This window comes from Osmia bicornis, chromosome 2 (genome assembly GCF_907164935.1).
Source record: "Osmia bicornis bicornis chromosome 2, iOsmBic2.1, whole genome shotgun sequence".
Taxonomy (NCBI): Eukaryota; Metazoa; Arthropoda; class Insecta; order Hymenoptera; family Megachilidae; genus Osmia; species Osmia bicornis.
The window spans coordinates 11,708,821-11,727,337 of NC_060217.1; the positions used below are offsets into that span (position 1 = coordinate 11,708,821).

Below are 18,517 nucleotides of genomic sequence, written 5' to 3' on the forward strand. Positions count from 1 at the left end.
GTATTTAAGAAAACTAAATTAAAAAAATTTGCCCAGCAATATTTGTCATTTAATTCTTTAAATTATGAACAGCTGAAAATGTTTTCTTCGCTATTACTATACAATCAGGTTGTCCTGATAAGTTCATAGATACTGATGATTCAGACAGATAATTATAGCAGGAAGAATAGCAGATAAACTATGACACTGTTACAAGTCCTAATATTGTTTACAAGTACGAACAGAATAGTCATGATCGTTTCTTACGATCATTAATTTTAAATCATCAAAATTAATTTTCTTGAAAACAAAACCTCGTATAAAAATTTATTCTGCATTCCCAATTTATTTTTACGCAAGAAATTGCTTTTTTCACTTGTACCACGAATTATATGATATTTTGCATGTTTGGATGAATAGTGAGGTGTGTACTTGCGAGAAAGTAGGGACTTGCAAATGATGGATGATCCCTCTAGCAGCGAGCGTAGGAAGTACGATCGCACCCTGCTCTTTCCTTTTAATAAACTAACCCTTAAATACTTAGGCTTACAAATATAACATACAGGATTTTTAATGTATTATACAAAAGTATTATATAAACAAATTATAATTTGAAATTTAAATATATTTAATATTCTAATCGTTAGACTACTTGAAGTTGAAATTCTATTGTTATGCGAATACATCGAATGCTTGGATTTTCGTAACAGTTTTAATAAAAACGGATCGTTGTCACGTTGCCGTAAAATAGTGGCGATTCGCAGCAGTCGGTGATTTCCATATGGACTCAGGGCAAAAAACACTTCATTAAGCTGTCCTATGTAAAATGTTATTGGACGGAGAAGAATGTCTTCTTTCCTCTGACATTTTTTTTTTTACCCGGGACGAAAGTTATTTTATCGATATATTTCGTTCTGTCTTCCAGAAATAAAGTTCACACAAGAGAGCCGCAACCAAAGGAGAGTGCATTTAACTTCGAAGGAGATCCGCTTTGTTCAACGCCTCTCTTCCTGCCTTTACTTCTTTTTTCCTTTCTCTTCTGTGTTGCCTTTTAACATGTTCACCGAGAAATTTATTTTCTAATTCGACTGATTTATTCGACGAGAGGTGGACATCCCGACCGAACGCAAAAAGATTTATTTCTTTATTTCAAGTCACTATTCATTTTCCGAGAAAAACGAAATTGGATCTCGTTGAATTACGCGACAATTTTGCGAGAATATTTCAATGTTATCTCGGATAGAATATGACCCCATTTAGAAAAATTGATCAATTTTGTAAAATCAAAAATTAAAGAATAATTAATAAAAAATAGTCTGACAGCAATTACATCTCTTGTGAAAATTGATTTTTTACACCGATACCTGCATCCAACAGTTCAATTAAATAATTTAATCAACTGATAAAAAATATCTAACTCTTCTGAAAATTGATTTTTGACACCGATATCTTTTTGCATCTAACAGTTCAGCTAAATAATTTAATCAGCTGATTATTATTAATTGAATATTCAGTGTGTTCTTTGAGCAGTTGATATCTAGGTGAGAAAGTATGAGAATGCTTCAATGGAGAACGGAACACCTCTTATCGACTGATACAGGTGAATCTTTTGGAACCAGTTTTCGAAGCGGACGAATGGTTAACAAATGACTCGACGTGTTTAAAAACCAAGAAAGTCGGAGCCGCATCGTGAACACATCGCGATATGATGAATGAACTTCTTAATCGCGCAACACGGCAAAATAAAACGTGAGATTGAACGTATCGATTATAAATTAATCCATGTACCGGGTGGTATTTCCCGTTTCAACGATTTTCAATCAAGCAATCTGGAGATTCGTGAAACAATATTGTGACGATGATAACAGAATAATCTGTTCATGATTAATGACAACATATTTAACACGTACAGTGTAATAGTGAAAATGGACACGTGTAACAAGATACTTTATAACAATAATTATAAAGGATATGATGATAAATGTTTTTTAATATTCTACTTCTTTAATATTTTATGTTTCACAGAAAGTAATTATTTCAATGTTTGGAAAATGTGTAACATGTTTCATATGTGCAAATATGGAATATGCAATATGTATTTAGGTCCGTTTAATACAGAGAATAGTTTTACTTTTTGCACGAGCTTTGCAAATAAATTTTCTACACTTTGCGCATTTTATTTTTGTAATTAGGTCAAAATAAATCTGCACCTGCTGTGCTACAATTAATGCAGTATAAAACGAGCTAATAAATCTTGTTATTTTATTCATTTCTTTAGAGGTAGGTATACATGTAAAATAATTTACAGAATGTAAATCTTGAAATAAAGACCCACGTGAAATTTTATTTGTGAATTTTACACCATTAAAAGAAAATCAAAAAAGTATAAATCACAAAAAGAAATAAATCAAACGACATTATTAAATAGTTAAAATAATGAGTTACCCAAGTTTCAAAATTTACAATAAATCTTACATTTGTAAATCCTTTTACTAGAAGAAAAGAAAAAAATATTCTTTCGTCAATTTTCTCTAAGAAATCTAGCCAAGAAAAGAGATTTTCCTTAAAAGGCATGCAGGGTGCACGATAAACCTCAAATCGTCCTGACAAAAATATTCTACTTATCCTTCCGCGATTCACACGGTTCACCCCGTAGATTAATGCCAGAATATCCCGTGGAAGCGGGATTAAATACCTACTTAGCGAAAAGGGCGTCGTGAAATCGCGATACAAATTGCTCGGTTCATTTGATCGAACGTCTTATTAATGTCGGTAATTTTATCGATTCTCAAGAGGAATATTAACGCATGGAAAAGGAGCATCAATTATCGAGCTTGATACGGTAATGATTCGCTGCTGTATTGAACGATTCATCGCTCGTGATGCTTGGGATCGTGATCGATTACGTTTAACTTCGACAATCCCGCGTTACGATTCGAGGAATTTTAATCGATAGACGTCTGCACTTCTTTCCAGCACAACAGAATCGAACACCTACGATTTACGATGCCGTTTATTTTCGTAAATTCGACCTGATTTGCTTCGTTAAAACCGACTCGTCGCCGACACTTTTCTCGATATTTTTATTGTTTTTAATCGGTAAACAAAGTACATTCTCCTTCTACATGTCAATCAGACTTGACGAATTTATTTGGACTCCTTTGTTTAATTCACTGATTCACTTTGAAATAGAAAGCATGCAATAGAAAATACTTTATTGTAAATAGAATTTTATGCACATAATTCATTTATTTATGTTTGTATGTTAAAATAGACACTTTAATATGTATACAAACGTACACTAGCGAACAAATCAGGCTTCCCCAGAAAGAATGATGATGTTCCGAGTTCTCGCCCTTCTCTCAATATACAGTGGATGATGAAATTATTATGGACAGATGGAAAACTTACATATTTTATGTTTCCGATGCTATTATATATTCCATAAAAGTGAAATATACCCTTCCCAGCAAAAACCGTAACAGCCTACCTAACTAATAATAATAATCTTGCTGAATTATATAACCTGTCAAGCTATTAGAAATGTTATTTAATCGATGAAAGGGTAGAACGAATATTCATTGTTCCTCCGATTCTTCAAGTAAAAAGGATCAAACGATTAAATTGGCCATTAATTTACAGTTACTCGAATAGAAACGGTCTTCCATCCTGATATTACCCGAGTTATATCATCGTTTACGAAGATGTTTCGGTTGATCAATTTTTCTTTCATACTTCGCATACTTTGCGTTCTTAAACCTTATCAATAAATGTATCTCTTAGTTAATGATTTTTTAAACGACAATTCTTAATGAATTTTAAAGCAGCTACCTTTCCCTTATCATATTTTCAGTTTCATAATTTAGGTCACAGTTATAAGATATAAGTATGATAAATAAGTGAAGAGAATAAATATTGCATAATTTGCAATATTTCTTCATTTTAAACTCGAGTGAAACTTTTTTATTGATAATTAAATAATATTCAAATACAGAAGCAATAAGGATATGTACATGTTTTATAGAAAAAAAGTTGATCTAGAGCTAAAAAAAAAGAAAAAGAAATGGAAGATAATAAATAATAAGATAATGTAGCTTGTTATAAGTAAATGTGAAAATATTTACGTAATTTTGTATGGAGTTTCATTAAAATTATGATAACATTTAAAAATTATAATCAATGATAGTAATGCGTGTGTGTGTGTAGAGTAGATTTTTTGTAATTTGTGTAATTACTAAACATGTGTTTCCCTCATAATTTTTATTTTATCTCTCGTTTTGTTTGTATCTCTTATATAATGTTCCAAAAAAAACCATCGTATTTTTATACGCAAGTATAGTAATTTACTAATTGAATTATACCGCGCGAAAGAAGATTCTAAAGCAAGGATTTATTTATTATATCGTTTAAAAATATCTATGCAATATCATTTCTTGTAATAAATATTGTACAGAATTTGATCAAAAATCGTCAATAAATAATTAACACGTTGATTAGATTATTTTAGTAGTGTAAATGTTAGTCATCAATAACACTCTATTACCAATATCAGTTAAGATTAATCAGTCGAAGTTAATTCGCCTGAACTTGTAATAATTAACATATTCGTGTCTGCTTATCCATCGTTACATTTTCTTCAGTGGAAAAAATGTTACTTTAGACAATCACAATTTCTTTACTTGATATTTTATAATTTAAAATAACAAATAATATTCGAGGCATTAACATTCTGATTTGTATTTATTTTATATTTTAATTGCAAATTACTTTGGAACTTTCTAATATAGTTTTATTGATTGAAAAATAACTGAATTTTCAAGGGGTTGTAATTTAAGTCTGAAGATATTAAGCTTGAGCTAAAAGAAATTAAAACTTTAATATTTGACGACGAAAGCGAAATTTGACTTTTGTTTAAATTTTTACTTTTATGGGGGAAAGTTTTAAACATTTCACATAACGAATGATTGTATAATATAGCAGGGACTTTGAAAAGTATCTCACAACTTTATTCAAACGATCCACTTTGCCTATGGAGGGTTAAATTAAAACCGCCTGCACTTGCTTTATCGCATTAAAAATTTGTTCTAAAACTTATTAATTAAGTGGTGTCACATATGACATTATATTGCTATCTGCGTACTGCCATTAAATTAAGTTAAAAGGGAATTCGAAGGTAGAACTGTTTAAAATTTCAGTCAAGTTCAGATGTTCGCTCGTTATTAGGCACAGTTACGACATGTTACCAAGTTCTAAGATTTCGAGATCCGAAATCTCAACATACTGTATTCATAATGAGTCTCAAGGGCTCTGCCTTAGCGAACGTTGTGTAACAAGTCGAGACGACCTTAAATCAGTGACTGATTTCAGGACTCCCGAAAGCAATTCGAAAGAGCTAAAACCTTAAACAACTCGTAAAAAAAGTCAGCATTTATGTTAAATTTAAACAAATTGTTTCAAAGTACTTTTGTTAAACTTCATTAATATTGAATATCATAAAACAATTTCGAAGAGGAAATTTTAATTCTTTAAACATTATGGTTCATTATTAAAGATGCACGAACTTGTCGCTCTATGTCATATTAAATAAATAACTTAAAATACGAAATGAAATAAATGTTAATACGCATCGCTTTTGTAAGCTCTACCTTAGAAAAAATGGTAATATAAGAAGTAGAGGACTCACAACTCACAATACTCAAAATTTATCACGCATTACTTATACTTAATTTTTACACGAGACCAATTTAGAAAAAAAATGATGCAATTTTTAATATTAGAGTAGATACCTAAATAAATGTGAAATGGTCTTCTGTCCCTATAGTACCATTTCATTATATTTTGAGAAACTGAAGTACCGTAATTGGGGTAGATTGGAATTTAAATTTTTACTGGGAATTTAATGAAATAGCGAGCCCTAATTTTAATTAATTTTAATTAATTAGCCTCTAAATTCCTACTGACCCACCGAAAGTTTTCCCGAACTCCTGACGGCCAATTCTCTGCTGATCGTGGGCCATAATTTTTCACAATGCGAATATATCCGTCATCTACTGATTTCGCTCATAATTACTAAAAGGGTTAAACATTACGAATTTCGACTTCGAGAAAAGAAAGTTGAATTAAATGATGGGGTACAAAGTTCCGTTTCGATAAAACACTTATCACGATAAAATGATGTATCGCATAAAATGTAGAGAACGAAAGACTGATTATTTTATTTAATCACCAAGATATCACGGTTTTCGAGCGGATCAACCCACTTTGAACTGCTTCAGAGCGCAATCCTTCGATCTGCCCTGTTCAATTTTATTTTTCGCATTCGACAGACTCAGAAATCAAAAACTAAAAATTTGAGTTCTATTTGGGACTCTGATTTTCGAATTCATTTTCCATCGTATGAACCCTACATTTACGAATTTAAATAATTAGCAGAATATCAATTGAAAAACAATTTAAACAAATTCGAATTCTTAATTAAGCACTTCTACATACATATTCTGAATTGAAGTTTAATCCATTTGCATCATTAACGTATATGTACGTGTGATAATTAGTGTATAGTGTAAAAAGAAAAAACATTGGTGATAAGGGCATATTTTCCATTCTTTCGTATGATGCAAATGGGTTAATGAAATAATTATATTCAGCTCATGATGGAGTTGCGGTATGATTTTGCTTTTAATGATGATAAAAAATGGAGGCAAAGAAGAATATGATTAGCCGGCCGGTATGCCAAGAAATCAATGTAAAATACGACGCATGCGTTGAAATTTTTATTTCACTTAAACGATACGCGCGAGTAAATACCTTATCGATCGACGAGTTCAAGAATAACGTGGCGAGTCGCGGGACTACTAGTGGAACATGTTCTACGATAATTTCTCATTGGAAATAACTTGCTAACGGTCATTAAAAAAAAAAGACAATCGATCGGTTCTGAAAGGATGCAGTTTAATTTTCGTGACTTTCGAATGACTCATAAAGGATAAATTAGCTTCTCATTTAATTAGTATTAGGAATTAACAGTCTACCACCTGGCAAGCACGATTACTAGTTTGATACATAAGTCTGTCATTTTTTTAATTTACTAAAATGACTTATTTGTTATAGAAGAAATTTCAAATGAAATTGCATATGCTTATATTCTACGTAAAGAAGTATTAGAGTACTATGTTTAAAAAAGTAATATAATTTCAAAAAATTGTAATTTTTTAAAACGGTGAAAATACATATTTTAGTGAATTAATTTTTATAGCTTCTCAAAAAACCTCAAGTTATTTAGTTCAATTTTAACCGAGGTATTTTATTTTGAACACCGTCCACTTATTTTTCCTTCTCACTGTAATTATTACAAGTAACAATAAAATGTTATGTTAAATGTCAACTTTGAGTATGAACGAGTTTAATGACCCTGTTAACGAGATAAGGTAAAGGATCATTAAGAATAATAAAATTGAAAAAGATAAGAAGAAAATGACTATAAGTACATTGTAATTGATTCTTAAAGGAAAGGAATTTCTAGAATTCCATTGTAAGATGGCAAGACGTGGTAAAAAAGCGACGTTCGTTCGACGTAATCTTGAAGGACTTGGTAAGTTTATCGATCAGCCATTTGAAAGGCAGAAAGGTAGAAATCTGTCTTCTTACCTGGTCGACGGTTCTCTGAAGGATCTGGCGTTTGTCAGTCTTGCCAGAGCTCATGTCCGTGACGGAAATCAGCTCGGCAAGCTCATCGATAAACAGGTTCTCCTGGTTCCGTCGTCTTTTTTCGTTAAGGCACTTGTTACTGTAAACAATCAAAATGACAAATCATTGGAGTTTGCTCGCGATCGTAATTCTTATCAATAAATCATTCCTTAACACCTTCAGAACCTCACGGCTTTATCGAGATCTATGGCTATTTTAATGTTACGTTTCTTATAAATATTTCAGAGTTTTGATAATTCATATTAGAAAATTATTTACTTTTTCATTTTAGCAAGTAATACAGTTAATGAAAATAAAATTACCGTGATTGAATTTTCAGACGATTTCATTACCTGTGTAATTAAAAATTCTACAACCTATTTGACTCGAAATACTTGTATTAGATACTTGAAATTATAGATAATACATATAATGATACAGTGAAAATATTAGATCAGATTTTTTCAAAATAAAAATATTACCTAATGAAATGTTCAATAACTTCAAAGCTTCAAATACGTATGAGTGGCATTGTCAGGTCTCTTAGAAATTTTTTAATTTAGGAAATATGGGATTAAATTCCATTGGAACAATACAATTACTCAATTCTGATTAAAGGTATTTCATTACTCCTGATTAATTAGCATTTCGCGAATCAATACTTCAAACAAAGAACTTCGTTAATCGTTATCGTATGCCATAATTGTGCAACTGTTACCAGAAACTTAATATATGTACATCGGAGAATCATCTGAAATGTGATAAGGAAGATCTAGAGAGCTATTGATAACACCACCTCGGTTCAGGTGTCTGATAAAAACCGATTAAACATCCTGCAGCGTTTAATGTGCAATATTTTTGAATGTCATAAAGCATTCAGAGCAACGATGGCCTAATTGCAAAACGATAACTTCTGAATAATTAACTGCGTGACAAGAAATTACTGCTGTACAGATGTGGTTCTAATGTCGTTATATGATGAAAATAGCATGAATCAAGTTAGACCGATGTAGTTTCATAGATAAACTCGCCATACATTTCACCCATTAATAGATTTTAGCCAGGATCGGATCAAGATTTTTGGGGTCCGGGGCTATGAAACTTTCGAGAGCCCCCTTATTTAAAATAAAATTAAAAGAAAGAAGCGACAGTAGACAAAATTTACTTTTAATATTCTTTAACATAGTAAATGGAAGGGATACAACGAAACCCTCAGGAAAGTTGAGCCCGGAACTTAGACCCCCCCCCTTAATTTAGAAAAATGTTTTTAATTATTTTAATTGTAAGTAAATTTCTGTGAGATTTCATACCGTTTATCTCAATTAAATTCTCAGACTAACGTGCATAAATCATCATTCATCATATTGTTTCGCGAAATCTGTTACAATTCCAGCATGCAGACTTCAATCGCAGTGAAATCCTACTAAAATGGTTGCATCAATCTTCCGGATTCTTGCAGTTCGCTCGTTAATCTTTTCACAGCCACTAATAGGTCGCTGTTATCCCGAACTTTTGTTCCAGAAATGCTGGAGAAACGATCTATGACGAGGGGATGATAAATCATGGGGTCGGAACGTTTATTGCCGGGTCACAAATCAATCGTAGCTGAATTTCTTTCGTGAAATGGAATTTCCTGGGTGAAAATATTTGAATGCAACTCATGCTAGTTAATTTCTATGAAAATCAGGTATCTTGAGACATTTTACACATATATGTAAAAATGTTTTCTTCTTATGCGACTACTACATACAGAGGGTGATCAAATTATTAGAGGCACTCACATAAATTGACGATTTTACATAAAAATGATTAATTCTTAAATGAAAGCTGAGTTAAACAGAGTTATTATTATTTTTTTATGATGTATTGATACTTGTAAAATTATGATACACAGTTGAAAGAAGTGAAAGTTCTTGACTGGCCTGGAAATTCTCCGGACCTCAACCCCATCGAAAATTTTTGGAAATATTTATTATTAGTAATAAATATCAATTGATTGAACGTTTGAAAGAAGTATGGGCCAGAAATAAAGCAATCAAAATGAATTGCTTAAACTCCATCGTATAAATCGAAAGTATAAATACTAACATAGATGTGTAAATATAATCTTTCAAATGTATTTGTTTATTTTTATAAGTATTATTTTGTATATTAGTAGTGGAGGATTATTGATTAAAAGTTACACAATGTAAAAACCTTAAAATTGTGGCTCTATTTCTACAGAAACACGAAAAACCCATGTTTCATACCGTGGCTTTAATAATTTGATCACCCACTGTATATCAAAATGAGTGATATCTGATAAAATACCAATTAAAATAGAATATTAAACGAATAAAAGAGAGAACAATAAATTTGGTGAAATAAAAAGCAAATGGAATGAAACTGAATTAAAAAAAATATCTATTATATCCGTAACTATATAAAATAATGTGAATAATTATGAAACTAGAAATTTTAGCAACCACAGAATCAACAGTCAATTTAGCCATTACACAGAATCAACAAATATTTAAGAATTGAACAGCTGCAAGTGATCAGAGATCTAACGATATCAACGAAGCAGAAATCAAATGAAATATCATACTGCATTTCATTTGTTACGTATTGTATTGTTATACTACTTATTATATTATTACAGAATAACGTTATAATAGTATTTTAATCCTCAATTAAAATTATTACAATAAAACTTGATGTACTGAAACCTTTTCAACCCATTATACATGTAAATTTTGATCAATTACATTATTTACATTGAATTTTATTGAAACTTACACTTTTCATTTAATTATATTCTATAATTATACATATAATATTTAATCAAGCAAGTACGAAGTGTATTAGTCATCGAACACGTTCTCTTACGAAACACAAAGAAAAACGAATAAGAGACTATAAAATATTTAAGGCAAATTGTTACTTTCCTGTAATAATACATCACAAGGTATATAACTTTTCGACCTGTTTTCAAGTTCTTACCGGAAACCTTGAATTTTTTCACGCTGCTGAACACCGTAAGAACTCACAATTTAATCCCTAACAATTTCTTACAATCACTTTTCATCTTCGAGTAAACCGACGTTTTATTAGCTGTCTTTAGAAACGAATGATTTTTCTTTATGTAAGAGAAGAAGAAAAAATACTACAGTTTCGAATTATTTATTTTCCATGCAATTTACGTTATATTTTAGCATTCGGTTGAATTGCCTTTGGGACTGATTACTATGATCTATACGGGAGGCTTCCTGCGCGCTTAATTGCCATTTCCCACAAGTGGATATTGTCATTCCAATGATGATTTATTCTTCCCATTAAGCTTGCCCTATTTGTCGTATTATCTTTAGCCATTACACAGTTTAGAAGCTTGCAGATTTTCTATGTCGTTAAGAAACCTCTCTAGCTAATATTGTTCTATTACTACTGCAAAATCTATTTTTTCAAAAAGAAAAAAGGGTTACATGACTTTTCAATTCTGTACATATACCACAAAATTACCATTTTTCATTTTATAATTCGCACATGATAAGTAAATGTAAAACAGAGAATTTATATGCCAATTAGTCGAAGTGTTAATTACATGGATCACAGGTGAACTGTGATAAACAAAATTTAAGTGCCATAATTTATATCAAAATACTGTTATATACCTTTCATAGATTTATATCATGATCGACCCAGTCACAGGGGAGGGCTGGTAGGAGAACTATCAAAGGGGTCAAAATGACTGGTTTACAGTTTATCATTTTAAATTATAAATTTTATCCGAGTATTTTTGGTTACAATATTTTCAACTTAAAAATAAGCGCGCGTTAAACGTTGGTAGTTCTAGTGTTAAGATTCCTAGGGTCGCAGGCTTATTAAACCTTCAAGGGCCCCTTGGTTAATAAACTTGGTTAACAAATTAAAATTTATTCTAAATAAACTTAAATAACACTTAATGGTAAATAAAAAGGGCAGCAGTAAAACATATTTGATTAAATATTTTTTAGCATAGTAAATTGAAGGCTTGCACCAAAGTCAAAGTCCAAAGTCAATCAGCGTAATATCAAGAACAATTATCAAAGGGTTAAAGGTAATTAAAGAATTCATTTATGAAATATAACATTAATTTTGTTTTTTTTTTTAATAATATAAATGTACCGAATGATACCGAATCTAATAAAACTTTGAACGATGCAGAAAGGTTAAGAAAATTCCTCTGGAACCGACGAGAGAGGATCGTTTAACCAAAGGAACGGGAGGCGAGGCGAGGCGACGCGAAACGAGGACTCGAGGCGGCTCGTTCGTTTATTAAATTTCATAGAAAGAAAATTATTAGATGCTGAATCAACGTTAGTCCCGTTGAAACGTTCAGCTGACCTTGCCTGACGTCACATCATTGAACAGTGACTCTCACTTCGGTAAGGACAGCTGTGTAAGTACTTCCATCGCGATGAAGTTGCTTCATCGTTGGGTCTGTTGCTTCGCCAACGCAGTTTCTCGATGTTTCGTTACGGACTCGAGTGCAATTCGTTCGCACGATTGTCTACGATTCACGCTTCTTATTTTTTTCTTTTCTTTTCTTTTTCTTTTCATTTCTTTCACGAAATGTTTCTCGTCACGGTGTGTCCGGACGCGATGCACTCAATCTCTTTTTACCAGGCCGGCCGTTTAATGTTGAAAACGCATCGACACACTGGACCATTTCTCGCTAGGGACTCTCTCTTTCTTCCCTCGCGTATTTCGTACACGTATGAACTTTTGATAAACCGAATGATTTTTTGTCAGAAGAAAAATAAAAAAATGAACGTCCGATAAATGAATCCACGGTAGACGAAGAAACGGTGCAAAAAGGTGGCCGCTATGTCGATGATTGACGGTTTTTACGATCGGTGCTCTGGTAATCACTCGAACGAATCAACGTGTCGGGGAAAAGTAAGAGTCGAGAGTTTTTAACCAAAGATGAAATGTGGTTACTGATCTTTCACCCGTTTCGTGTTAGAAAACTTGCACCCTCGATTAAAGATAATAACATACTCGCAACGGAGTAATACCAATGAAAAAAGTGAAAGGATTGTTCATTTTGCTATCGAGAAGCTGATGTATTGAGTATATTGAGGATAGATTGTTAGGAAAATTCAAGATATTTATAACTTTATAAACAGGTATATTAAAAAATAAATAAACGAAAAGAAAGTGAAACTTAGTTACTTTAAGTAGGTATTCTCATATTTCAAATCAAGAAAATCAATTCCTTATATTTCACTTTATACTTCATTAAACTATGATCCTATAAAATAAATACTTTAAAAGAGTAATAACTCCTAAGTTTTGCAAAAAATAAAAAATGTCAGTTCATTTAAAATGCAAAAATTTGTAATAAGTAATTTATGATTTTATATTATAAGTTTAGAACGAATTTTTTTCTTTATTATTAAATAAACTACACGACTTGCTATCAATTCGAAAACTACCGCCGTTCGACACTGACACGCGCAGCGGATACGCATGATTTAACTTCCCGACGAACTAGATAGGTATCAAATTAAAATGGACCCATGCTGCATGTTAAGCGTTCACTTTACTTATCGCATTTAGCCCGATAATTACGGCCGCTTTTATACGTATAATGCAGACTGATGAATATGTAAAGGGCTGAAATAAAATGCGGAAGTGTACACGGACATTTACGATCAATCAAGTAAACGTAACTGTGACCAATTTTCCATTTATGTCTTACAACTAGTTGTCTATCATTTAACCGTTCGAAGCAGAGAATTCAGAAAAAAATGAGGAGGCCCAAGTTGCACAGAAATTTTATTCTCATGAAATTTTACGAAGTAGATAAATTAATTTCAATTCTTCGTTATTTTAGCCTTTTTAGAAAAATATTTGAAATTAAATTTAAATTCTTTTGTTTTTTCTTTCGGTAACCCGTTGCCATCTGAGAGTTAAAAAGAAACATAATAATTAAATTTACTAATTTAATTACTGATTTATTCACGGCTGTACATTGAAAAATATAAAGATATAAAAGAAGCAGTAATTCTCAAAATTTTAATAATCTTCAAAAATGATTACAAATAATAATATAATATTGTAATCATTAAGAAAACCTGATTTGATCGCGAGTGTATAGTTCATTATTATTTTTCCCATATCTAAAATAGGTATATTAGCAAACTGTAATCCGTATAATGTTCATTCGTTACACTGTATGCAAATTAAAAAAAAAAAAAGTTGCACGAAAGGCGTGTAACGAGACATGATTGAAAGTCAAATGAATAAGTATTAAACGCAGAATGATTTGAAAAAGCGAATATGCACTCTAATAAATTGAGAAACAGTAAGAAAAGTACGTAATGATAATCTTCTATGATCGGTGAGAAATCGCTTAGTAATGATTATTAAGAGCTCAATCTGAATTTCTCGAGATTTGAATTGATTGCACTGTTTAGAAATCATGATTCTTTCTTCTTATTCAATCCTCTCAAGTTTTGCTATCATAAACAGCGTACTTAACATAATCCTCGGACATTATTTCATTTTGATTTACGTCAAACAGCGACCAGTATTCACATTGATTTAATAAAACGTTCAATTTTCCATGCTGCATTTACGCAATTTACATATTTAAGGGTTTACTGGTCCCGTTTATGGCGGTAATAATTTTTGAGCAACTCATTGCATTTATAACAGTAACTAACGTCCTACACGATAATAATAATAATTATTATTTTGACCGATTTCCTTCAATTACAATTATGCTAATAATTTCAAGTAATTCGTAGAAACTTGTCAAAAATTTAACGATGCTGTTCTACGTACATATATAATTCTTGATAATTAGTTAAAAAAGAAAATGAAATTTCTACTTACATCTGCGACTGAGGCTTGGCATCGGATTTCTTTCTTTTCTTGGTGATGCTGCCAGTAATCGCACTCATTTTGACCCACAACGGGTCCTGTAGTTCACACGGGCTAGGCCTGTAACAAAAAATAAAATACAATTTTAATACACTTTATCAATTTCGAATTTTATACAGATCTTCAAATTTGAAAAATCGTAGAAGAGAGTACAAAACAGCCAGTAGTGTACTTATTTTCCTTACAAATAAAATTTTATTGATAAATTCTTAATTTACCGTTAAATGTAATGAAATCAAATAATTAAGAAAAGAAAAGAGAACAAAATGTTTAATAACGTTATTACTAATAACGTAGGATAATAAGCCCAAAGCCTTAATTGGAAAATTTAATAATTAATAATTGAAATTCCAGTGTATCTTCCACTCCGAATGTTAAATTGAAAATAAATAAAGTATATTAAACCCGAATTCATCAGCCAAAGATGAAAAATTATTCAAAAAGAATGACACCAAAATTCATCTCCTCCTCCAAGCAAAATATCTATTAAGTGTGCAAATTAATTAGGTCCCTTCAGTACTACGCCTTCTTAATTATTATTTTAAATTTAAATATTTTCCCGAGGTTTTGTGTACTTTAAAAGTGGTGGAAGAATATAATAAATGGAGTTATCCTGACTTTTTAAAAATAAATCTTGAATTAAAGAAAAAGCAGAGAATTTAAAATAAAAGAAAAAAATTACATAACGTCCCAAGAAATACCGGTTCTTTGGAGACATTCACAATCAGGCATACGAGAAAGATGAATCTTTTTTCTACCTTTTTGAATAATTGTTGAATAACTGGCAATTTTCACGATATCTGTCTCGGCATATTATTCGTGTAACCGTAATTGCCCTACGTCCACACATTTGAATCTCTTTTATTGTGCATTTTACGCCAAGGATGTAGGCAGTTCCAACGACATGCGTATATTTTATGCGTTCGTTTATCGACACGTGAGTGGACGTCTCTCCTATCGCGTGTTGCATTGTAATATGCATGAGAGAATTCGCGACGCGTTTTGAAGGGACGCAGGACAATTATGGTCAAGGATACACGCGGCAAGACCGAAAGGAATAGATGGAACGCGTTCATAAAACGCGAACTCATCGCCGTTTGCGTTTATTTCGATACACCACCAACCTGATAAATAATTCACGCCTGATAATTAACCCTTTCGATGCGCTATCCGTTCTATAACAATTGCACACTTGATCGTTTCAAACTCGATAAATAATTTTTCCGTCCAACAAATCTTCTTTGTCCTATTGTTGCACGACGTTAATTTAACGCCTGTCTATTAAGGGATTATTATTGGTACCTTTCGTAGGTGGGATAATACGTTAAATAATTATAGAAATTTCCCGTAGAGTTGTACATACACGATATATAATTAGCTTTATTCAGAAGCCACGTGCCAGAAAAGTTTGATTACAGTCAATTACTGACAAGAGATATCATTAGCGATGGGACAAAACTAAATTGCAAGTAAGTTTCAGTTCCACTGAATAATTGACAATATTTGAGAAAGAAAAAGAAGTAGTACTTGAGAGTATATTCAAACCTTTTGTAATTAGGTAGATACTGCGCTACTCTTTTTTTGAAAAGGTACAACGTGTACTTCCAAAGAAAACTTTCATTTTAAGAATAAAATCGATAAGCGATAAAATCAGGATTCTTTAGGAAAAATAGCGATATAAGCAAAATAGGAATTTTCAAAATATTGATATTAAAATTTAGCAGAAAAATAATATCGTTTTCAGTATATAAGTGAAAAGTACGAATAAGAAAGTAAACATTAATTCAAGTTTTTCCCCTACATCGTCATTTTTTTCCAGAAATGCCTCCGAAGAAAGTCGAAAACGAGGCATTTTCTTTGGAAGCCTGATCTGATCACGAGTGTATGTACCTACAGAATTTGAAAACATATGTAAGTATATGACACGAAAGAATTGAATTTCGTAAAAATAACGATTTTGTTCCAAATATTTTATCTACAATATTATTAGCCAATATCCATGTTAAAAAAGTTGATATTGAAAAAACTATTAATGAGAACAATTTCCAAAACTCCACGAAGAACCCAAATCTTATAAATACAGATTTTATCATTAACCTCTTCACAATTACACTTCTCACAGCCGATAGAAATTCTGTTATATAAAAATTGTGATAAATTTAAAAATACTTTTAATTTAGAAACAGTGATTGCAATCATCAATATAAGCACTTACTAAGTCTTAACACTTTATCAATTGATAACACTATCTCCATTACATATTTCTCTTATAAATATCAATAAGCTTTATTTTTCTATTAGTTCTTAATATCTTTTGTTTTTTATTCAACTACCGTAGGAGGGAAGGTTGAGCTTAGTATATATGTAATAATAAGGCGGGGCCTAAACTACCAGGTCGATTTTCATTATTGGGATATTATTCGATTTGCCTTAATCACGCGACTGATTTAATTAGGCATTAAATATAGAAATGTAATAAGAAATCATTTTGAAATCATGTCACCAACGACACGAGGTTTTGTATGATAAAAAGAGATATTGAACGAGAGATCTTCAATTTTTCTTACATGATTTAAACAATCACAAATTTACAAATACGAAGATACCAGAATTACATATAATATTTTAGAGATAAATTTATAGATATAATTGCAAGAGCCGCTCTTATTGTTGGTACGTGAGTAATAAATTAAGAACACAGAATATCAAGATTCTAATCTGAGCAGTCGTTGACACGAAGCTGAAATTTTAATCCCGCCCATTTTATACTGAACCACGACCAGAACCTTTTGGAACAATATCCGTCTATTTATCCTTGCGATGGCAGAATATTCGTGGGCTCCTTTTTCAGGTCTGAAACCGCTAGAAGAATCGGTTAGGGTTAAAACAATCAGTGCCTATGTCAACATAACTCTCTACACTCGTTTTGAATAAATAATACAGAAAAATACCTCGATAATGCATTATGTACTATCATTATCCTCTTATCGTTACCATCCGTCTCATAATCGATTAATGAGGTTGAGTAATTATAAAACTTGACTCTAATAAGCCTCGACGATAACTTGTTTTTGATTCGATGATATAAAATAGGAGATATTAGTCAGCGAATGATAAATAGGCAATAACCATGAGAAGACAGCTGTGAAACGAGCGAACTTATGGCTGATAGAACACAGATAGGTACACATTACACGGTTAGTTGCATCTACGAATCTACCTACGCAAAATTTTCCTCTACCTCTTGCGATGCACGATATCGATAAAAGTCATGGGGTCAACACTACAACGAGGTGTATCGCGCAATTCAACAACAACTTGGGAAAATATTTTTAACCAATTGTTTTTCCTTTGTTTCATTTTCTTTACCATTGTTTTCATTCAAATTAACCCTTTGAGGAGAAAATATTTGTAAACCTGTTATAGATGCTATATAAATTGAATAATATTTCTTGAAAACATATTTACATTATAAATTTCTGATATCTGTAATTTTTAATTATGCTAAAATTATTAAGAAGGTATCTGCCAAAAGTATAGATACATATTAGATGTACAAATTGATTTGGTGCCTTTAATAAGTACTAAGCCTTCTTACCTCGCATTTTAAATTTAAATATTTTCCCGCATTTCTGTATTTTTGAAAAGTGGCGCCAAAATATAATTAGTATAATAGAAGTAATATTGAGGACATAAAATTAGTACGTATACAAAAACAAACTTTAATTACTTATTATTAACCCTCGGATGACGGGCCATAGAGAGAGCCACAATTTTAATTTAATTTCGGATTTCATATTATTTTCATTTCCTGAACTATACACTGTTCCTTTAGAAATTATTTTTCCGATATATGAAACTCTTTCGTTTAAAAATGATACGTTTAACCTTAGGTTAATATTTTTGCATATGTTTTGTAAGTTTGGGTCACGATTGACCCAGG

General features: G+C 31.4%; 1 protein-coding gene across 10 annotated transcripts in view; it reads right to left on the reverse strand.

Moving 5' to 3' along the window:
• The window catches only part of LOC114871438 (nuclear receptor coactivator 2), a 131,331-nt gene that overhangs the window by 32,020 nt on the left and 80,794 nt on the right, over positions 1–18,517 (reverse strand). For all 10 annotated transcript variants that reach the window (XM_029177332.2, XM_029177339.2, XM_029177330.2 and 7 more), the window contains 2 exons: positions 14,527–14,634; positions 7,627–7,765 (listed from right to left, as the gene is read on the reverse strand). In XM_029177332.2, the coding sequence (XP_029033165.2) occupies positions 7,627–7,765; positions 14,527–14,634 (247 nt within the window). The remainder of the gene's footprint in view (positions 1–7,626; positions 7,766–14,526; positions 14,635–18,517) is intronic.